The sequence below is a fragment of the Limulus polyphemus genome, unplaced genomic scaffold (assembly GCF_000517525.1).
Source record: "Limulus polyphemus unplaced genomic scaffold, Limulus_polyphemus-2.1.2 Scaffold2286, whole genome shotgun sequence".
Classification (NCBI taxonomy): Eukaryota; Metazoa; Arthropoda; class Merostomata; order Xiphosura; family Limulidae; genus Limulus; species Limulus polyphemus.
The window spans coordinates 147,673-155,343 of record NW_013667896.1 but is presented as its reverse complement, the minus strand read 5'-3'; the positions used below and the strand labels follow the sequence as shown (position 1 = coordinate 155,343).

The 7,671-nt window shown below is 30.9% G+C and overlaps 2 protein-coding genes across 3 annotated transcripts in view; one reads left to right on the top strand and one right to left on the bottom strand.

Moving 5' to 3' along the window:
- Positions 1–8: 8 nt before the first annotated feature.
- Positions 9–1,498, top strand: LOC111087549 (zinc finger MYM-type protein 6-like). The gene is given in 3 exon segments (XM_022394547.1): positions 9–395; positions 426–1,170; positions 1,173–1,498. Coding segments are annotated over 3 exon segments (1,347 nt in total). The 5' UTR covers positions 9–119.
- A 4,567-nt stretch (positions 1,499–6,065) lies between these two features.
- The window catches only part of LOC106466518 (transcription factor Sp3-like), a 23,941-nt gene continuing 22,335 nt past the window's right edge, over positions 6,066–7,671 (bottom strand). For both annotated transcript variants that reach the window (XM_022394541.1, XM_022394542.1), the window contains exon 7: positions 6,066–6,428. In XM_022394541.1, coding sequence (XP_022250249.1) covers positions 6,214–6,428 — 215 coding nt within the window. In that variant the 3' untranslated portion in view covers positions 6,066–6,213. The remainder of the gene's footprint in view (positions 6,429–7,671) is intronic.

The window sequence follows — 7,671 nt, the reverse complement described above, 5'->3', positions numbered from 1 at the left end:
GGTTAAAGAAGTCAGTTGAAGTTGATGACAATGAGTCTTCAGTGAATCAAAACAAAGAAAAGTCAGGTCAATCAAAACAAAGAAAAGTGGTGAGAAAGTATGATTCCAAGTACTTAGAAATGGGATTTACATGGAATGGAGATGAAGAAGATCCACGAACACGATGTATTATTTGTTGTGATCAACTTGCAAACGAGAGCATGCGCCCAAACAAATTGTGTCGCCATATTGAGACGAAGCATCCCGAGTTGAAAGACAAACCCCTCGAATTTTTTGAAAGGATGCTAAGCAAGTTGAAGACAGGACAGAGCGTTATGCAATGTTACACCAAAGTTAATAAAAAATCTTTGTACATGTCCTACCTGATCAGTTTGAGAATCGGGAAAGCTGGTAAGCCACATACAATTGGAGAGACTTTAGTTCTTCCAGCTATAAAAGATACAGTTAAAGTTTTCTTTGGTGATAAGAGTGAACAAGAAATTGAAACAATTCCTATTTCTAATAACACGGTCACGCGTAGGATCGATGAAATGTCTCGATGGATAGAAAATCAGCTAATTCAAAGAGTTCGTGAAAGTACAATTTTCTCCTTACAACTAGATGAATCTACTGACGTACAAGGTCTGCACCAGCTACTTGTTTTTGTGCGTTATATATTATTTGAGAAGTTGTGCGAAGAAATGGGAAGCAATCATAAATCACTTCTTCTGCACACAGAAGTACGTTGGCTCTCGTGGGGTAAAGTGCTAACAAGACTTACAGAACTCCGCGAAGAAGTTGCTGTATTTCTGGAAGGTAAAAGCGATTTTGCGAGATATTTGCGCAACGAGGAATTTGTTCTGAGGCTCACGTATTTGGCAGATATTTTTTCAAAACTAAATGAACTGAATTTGTCCTTGCAAGGAGCAGAAGGTATCAGTATATTCGCAGTTCATGAGAAAATTTGAGGTTTCATGAAAAAACTTGTTCTATGGAAAAACTGTATTGACAACCGAAATTATGACTGTTTTGAAACATTTCAAACCTTTGTAATGGAGAATGAAGTAAAAGTTGATGACGATATAATCATTGAGATATCTGAACACTTGAATAAGCTGAAAGAGAGTTTTGAGTTTTATTTCCTTGAAGAAATGAAAAATATCCAAGAGAAAAAATGGATTATGAACCCCTTTCGACAAATGCTGAGGAAGAACTTTTTAATTTATCTGAGGATGCTTCGTTAGAAATGAACTTTAACAGCAGAAAACTGATACAGTTCTGGGTGTCTGTTCGAAAACCGTACCCAATCTTTTCCACTGAAGCTTTGAAGGTACTTCTCCCTTTCTCATCTTCATATCATTGTGAAGTTGGATTTTCAGCAATGGTAGGAATTAAAAATAAATTCCGAAATAAACTTCAATTGTCCAATTCCTTACGCCTGAAACTAACCCACATTGATAATGATGTCAATGCCATTCTTGACAGTAACAAGAAACAAGCACACACGCCTCATTATTAATCAATTAGATAGCATTTATAAGTTCTGGAAATGTTATTGAAAATACGTGAGTATTTTTAAATGTAATTGAAATACGTGAATATGAATAAGTAATATTTTTTATATTCTTTCATATGTTTTTGCCCAGTAAATTTGAGTGGGTCGCCATAAGCTGTGGTCATGAATAGTGGGTCGCGATTCTAAAAAGTTTGGGAACCCCTGCACTAGGACATTTAGTTTCTGGAAAATGTCCACTCTTAAGTGTGAACAAAAGAAAACATATAAAGGCACATAAATACAGCTTCCATAAAGGCAATTTATTTACATTAAAGATATTCTACCTTGTTTTTTTGAAATCCAGTTTTTTATGGACTTCATTAAATGTATTTTCTCAGCACTGTTTCTACTCACATTTCACACAAAATAAGAACACACAACTACAAATTCATCTCAGAGTTCAACAAAGAATTTTAGAGTAAGACAAAATGTCCCATTTATATATAGAAACATAAAGCTGTAAATACATAATGGTTACAGAAAGCCATTCTTGCTATACTGTATAATTTCACACATGTACTCCATTAATAAACTTAACAATGGAATATACCCTATACTCAAAACATCTCGCTACCAAATAATTTCTCTAATAAACACAACTGAATTCATAAAATGTTCACATATGCAGATTTGTTCTAGAAGCCAAATTGTAAAGTAAGAAAAAGAGTGGACCATATTCTCTCCACAAATAATTTATATTTAACCAGACCATCATCACACTGGTATTTTACATTATATGGGCATGTAGTGTGTGTATGTGTGTTTATTTATACATACACACACACACACACACACATCGGTTTCCCATACTTTCACCAGAAAAAATTCAAGAAGCATTCCCAAATCTTTAAACAATATTTTCATGAACTTCAAGAATTATTTCTAGCATAATATAATCTATGCAAACTTACTGTGACTTTATAGGCAATTTTTCAAATAGATTTTTCAACTCTGGGCTCTGGGGTTCACGACATTAAGAGATCAGGGGAGATTAAACACCTACCCCCCCCTCATAACCAAGAAGAATGTTTAAAATGCACCTTTCTACACCCACCTTGCATGAATAATGTGTATTAACCTCTGCATGAACACCCACCATCAATAATATAAATGGGTTATATGCATAAGGTTAAGCACTATTTCTTCTACAAAAAAATTTAATATTTCAACAAATGATTTTCTAATCTTCCCCTCCCCTATTTTGAGAGATTTTGGTGACTATCATCAAGTCCTGATTTTAGAGCATGCCCATCAACAGACATTAAATCCAAGAAAGGACAAAAATATACACATTTAACATTGTCAAACTTTTCTTACTAAATTATTTACCAATTATCTCATTGTGTACTTTTTTGTTAATTCGAACACAAGTTACAAGTTGTTTTGCAACAGTGTTCCCATTAAATGAAAAAGTATGAATGATTTGTAAAGCAAACTTGTAACACTTTTTTTTTTGTGATCCATTTATTTGATACAGGACACTAAATTTTTAGATGATCTTTATATTAGGCTATAATTTAAGTTTCTCAAGCAGTCTCCACATGCATAACAATGGAATTGGTTTTAACCTGCCTATAATAATGTCTTGGTCAAGTTACCAAAATATCAGTAGTAAATACAACCGACTCTATAACCAATGATGTCCTCACAATCTAACAATTATAAAAGTAGTTTGGAGACTTAACTTGGTAACACTTCTGTAAAGCTAACAAATCATCAGTCTGGGTGGCAAGTTATGAACATATGAACAAATTTGCCAACACCTAGTTATGGTACAGTCCTCACTGTATGGTGCTTTTTGATTAGATCAGACTGTTCATAGGTTGATGGCATACACTGTGCAATCTGTCAACAGTATATAATGCTGCAACCTAAACTAAACAGTGCCTATTTTCCACAATATTAGGTAAATTTTCTGAACTTTTCATAAAAATTCCCAAAAACTTCTAGACTGGGAAACTGTTAAATAAAATTCCTGAATAATTTCCAATTTCAAGAATGTGAGGAAATCTTGTGTGTTTCTGTACATATGTAGATACAGCTACAGTTAGTAGTTTTTCCTGTTTATTACTAAAACACTCAATAATTAAAACTTGTTATAAGACATTATGCATTGCTAGCTTGTATAAGACATTCACACCCTAACTCAATAGAATTATTTATACATCACCTCACAAAGCTACACATTTAAGTTTTTGTACTACTGCTTATTCTGATTTACACCAACTTTTAAGTGATGTATATGACCATATAACAATCTGTATAAAAATAATATATCCATATACATTTTCTGAATAAAATATATTAATGCTATTGAACATTGTGAATGTATGTTATAAACTAAGAGACTATTCCTCTAGAATCATTATCTGTAGTCGTGAAAAGTTTAATAAAAAGTAAATGGCAAAAAAGCTACATAAAACAACCATACTAAGGCTCATCTTTCATCATTCCTTTGTCAAGTACTAAATATATTCTCTCCAGTAATTTATTCAAACATTCTGCATCTTTAGAATATTTTATTTGTTAACCAACAACAAGAACCTCTGAAAGAAAGAGGATTAAACTCAGTACAAATTTACTATCTTGGACTATGAGCTGAGCATTTAGAGGTATTGCTTTGCTTATCAGAATTTTGCTCATCTCTTGAGAAGCACATAGTACAAAGGAATTATTGACTTCAAACCAACCTGGCTTGAAGGACTTTATTACCACACCATTAAGCTTCTTGGCTCTGCTTCAACAAAACAAACAAAAAACTAAAGTAAGTGAAATATTATAAATAATCCAATATATCCTTCCTGTACCTAAATGTTTATGTATCTAAAGCCAATCTTTTTTTTTCTGTAATGTAAATAAAATCAACTGCAATGAAAATAGTAATGAATTAGCATGACATCACAAGAAAAACAGCAACAACAATATTAGATTAAATTTACCTGTAAATTAATAACAATAACAAATTATTAAATGTACTAGCTTTCTGACTATATAGTTTTGAACAAATTAAACAAATACACAAATGTACCTAAAGTTACTTCAGTTTCTAAAGGCAAATTTTCCAGCTAAATATCTTTCTTGGTGTAGATGAAGTAATAAATTTACCTGCATTTTTAATATATTTCATAACAGGCATTAAAATAAAAACCCAAATATTAGTACCAAACTGAATGCAGTTGTGTTGAAGCAAAAAAAAATATATACACTGCTACAAGTTGAAATTTGAAACATTTACTCAGCGGAATGAGATTCATGCATAAAGGTCACACCTCTATATGTTTTAGTGACTTAAAGTGAAAGATAAACTGCTTCCTATAAACCAGTATAGTAAAACAGGCCAATTAAACTAATCATTCATTGTATTATTAAGTTATTCAAGCTGATGAGGTAAAAGGCATCTACAAATTTACTTTTCTTGCAACATAGTTTAGCTGTACAGAATGTATTGTAATATGATACTAAAAGGTGTCAATTGCATGGTATTGAAATCAGTTGAGCCAGTCATGTACTACAACAAACACGTGGTCAAGTTTTGATGCACAAAAACAAATCTGTTTAAAGAAGTTGTATACATCATTAAAAAACAAACATATATAATTGCACATACTACTCACAGGCTGTTCCACCGGAAAATTTAAAAGTACAGCCCACAAATTATGTTTAAAGAACGTGCATTATTGAATCAACCCAACTACAAAATTTATCATGAACTTTTTTTTTTAACATTTTTATCACCCATTAATGATATTTTTGTATTTAGTCAGAGGTTCAGAGAAGTCAACAATAGCATCACCTACAAATTTATTTTTCAGTTTTCTTAGCAGGGCATTACTGTATGCAAGGTGAAAAAAAAAGAACAGAAACAAAATCTGTGAGAGTTAAACAAAACAAATTAATGTGATGATACTAATAAACTGTATCAACTAGTTTTTAACAAACTAGGTATTTTCTTACATACAAATACCTCAGTGATTTCAGTATCAGAAACAAAAAAGTATCCGATACATAAGAAAAACACTTTAAACATTTTGTTTAATTATATATTATATATATATATATATATCTTTTACATATAAAACAAAAAAAGAGTGCTGTCAACAATAGTAAGGGAAAATTTAGTTATTTTCATTACACGTTAGAATTCAAGACCATGAGAACAAAAAAACGTAAGTGTGATTTGAACCTGTACGGTGCATGACTTTTTGATATGTTATTAAAGATTTTGTTTATGATTCCATAATTTATAATAAATGCTAAGTTGAAGGAAAACAATTCAAAGTGTCTCTGATAAAAACATTATTTTGAATATTACACTCCATACTGCAGCATTCATTATGATTTTAATCTCTTACTGTTGTTTTTTGATTTTTATCAAATAATCATTAGAATACCAAATAGAAATGTATACAAATACAATAAAAATGTAACAAATATTTCAAAACAGAAACAATACTATGTACAATATGAAAATGATTACAACTCTTTTCCTCTGCCTGTTTTTTATTTTTATCAAATAATCATTAGAATACCAAATAGAAATGTATACAAATACAATAAAAATGTAACAAATATTTCAAAACAGAAACAATACTATGTACAATATGAAAATGATTACAACTCTTTTCCTCTGCCTTTTTTTTATTTTTATTTTATGCACAAACTATTTATTGGTGACTAATTTATTGGCTTCCTTCTAAAGCCTGTTCACTGGCTGAGAGTTCAGGATCTTGATCAATATCTACTACTGTCATCACTAAATCACAATTCTCAACTGTACCTTCCTCTGAAGAAGAGACAGCAAGTTTCTTGCTCTGATGAGTTTTTAGATGTTTTGTTAAATGGTCACTTCTCATGAAGCGTTTCAAACACTCAGAACATTGGAACCTTTTTTCTCCTAAAAAGATAATGAATAAATATAAGAATAAAATGGCACAACTGCATAACTATACTATGTATTTATGGGAATTACTCATCCACATTAAAACATTTAGAATTTATAAGCCTCAAATTGTAGTCACTCCTTCAATCTTACAGTAGACTGAGAGATCAATACGTTTCTCTAAAAAACCATCAGAATGGGGAGCAAAAGTACCAACTACAATAGATCAGAGTTATTATTGTTGTGTCAAAGTATCCTTGAGCCATAATATAAAGTAACTTAACAAAATTAAAGTTCATCTTTATACCTTTTGTCTTGAAGACATAAGAGACCACAACAAAAGTAACAACTGTACAAGAAACACCATTTTGATTCACAATACACATATCAACTCAGTTCAAATAAATTGATAGAAACAGAAAGAGCTATGACTGGGTGATTTAAACCTAATATGACCATACTCAAAACTACCACTCACTAGAAACATATTATAGCAGAAAGGTAAAATGTGCTGTAAAAATAAGAGGTGTATGGAATATATGTCAAAAAAATTAGCACATCTATACCACCTTTGAAAATTATATAGTAAAACATACAAAAAATACAATAAATAAAAAACGGTTTTATTGAAAGTCCTAATGCTATCTTTTATTGAAATGACAGTAAAAAAACTTGTAATTAATCAATACTTAATTATTTATTTAGGCACAGGATGTACATGGGAGATCTTAATACTTATAAAACCTAATAATTCACACAAAGAAATTTCCCATTCTTTTGAGAGAACCATTTTATTGCCCATGAATAGATAAAATAACAAAATTTCACCATTTTATGATTACGTTGGAATATCTTTGGTAAGGTATACTTGGGTAATTTTTCTACATTTTTGTGCAGGTATTCTGAAGATGTTGAAAAGTTATAAACAGGTGCTAACTCTTATTTGGGTAAAGGTTATACATGGCAATAATTATGTCACAGAATCTTGTAGAAGTTTGACCCTGTGACTGTGTAAATTTCCTGAGATAAGACAAGCCAATCTCAAAAGGTGATAAAGATACTTGTACAAGTTAGGAGAGTTCTTTCCTTTGAAACATTACTTAGAATAGTCTTTGACATAAGTAATCTATGGATTATAGGATACTGCATTAGGACTTCTTTCTCAAATTTGAAAATGAGGTATAACAGTATTATTTCTATTCTTTTCACATGCATACATGAATTAGTGGTGCTATCTTTGTCCCATGTAGAAGTTTTT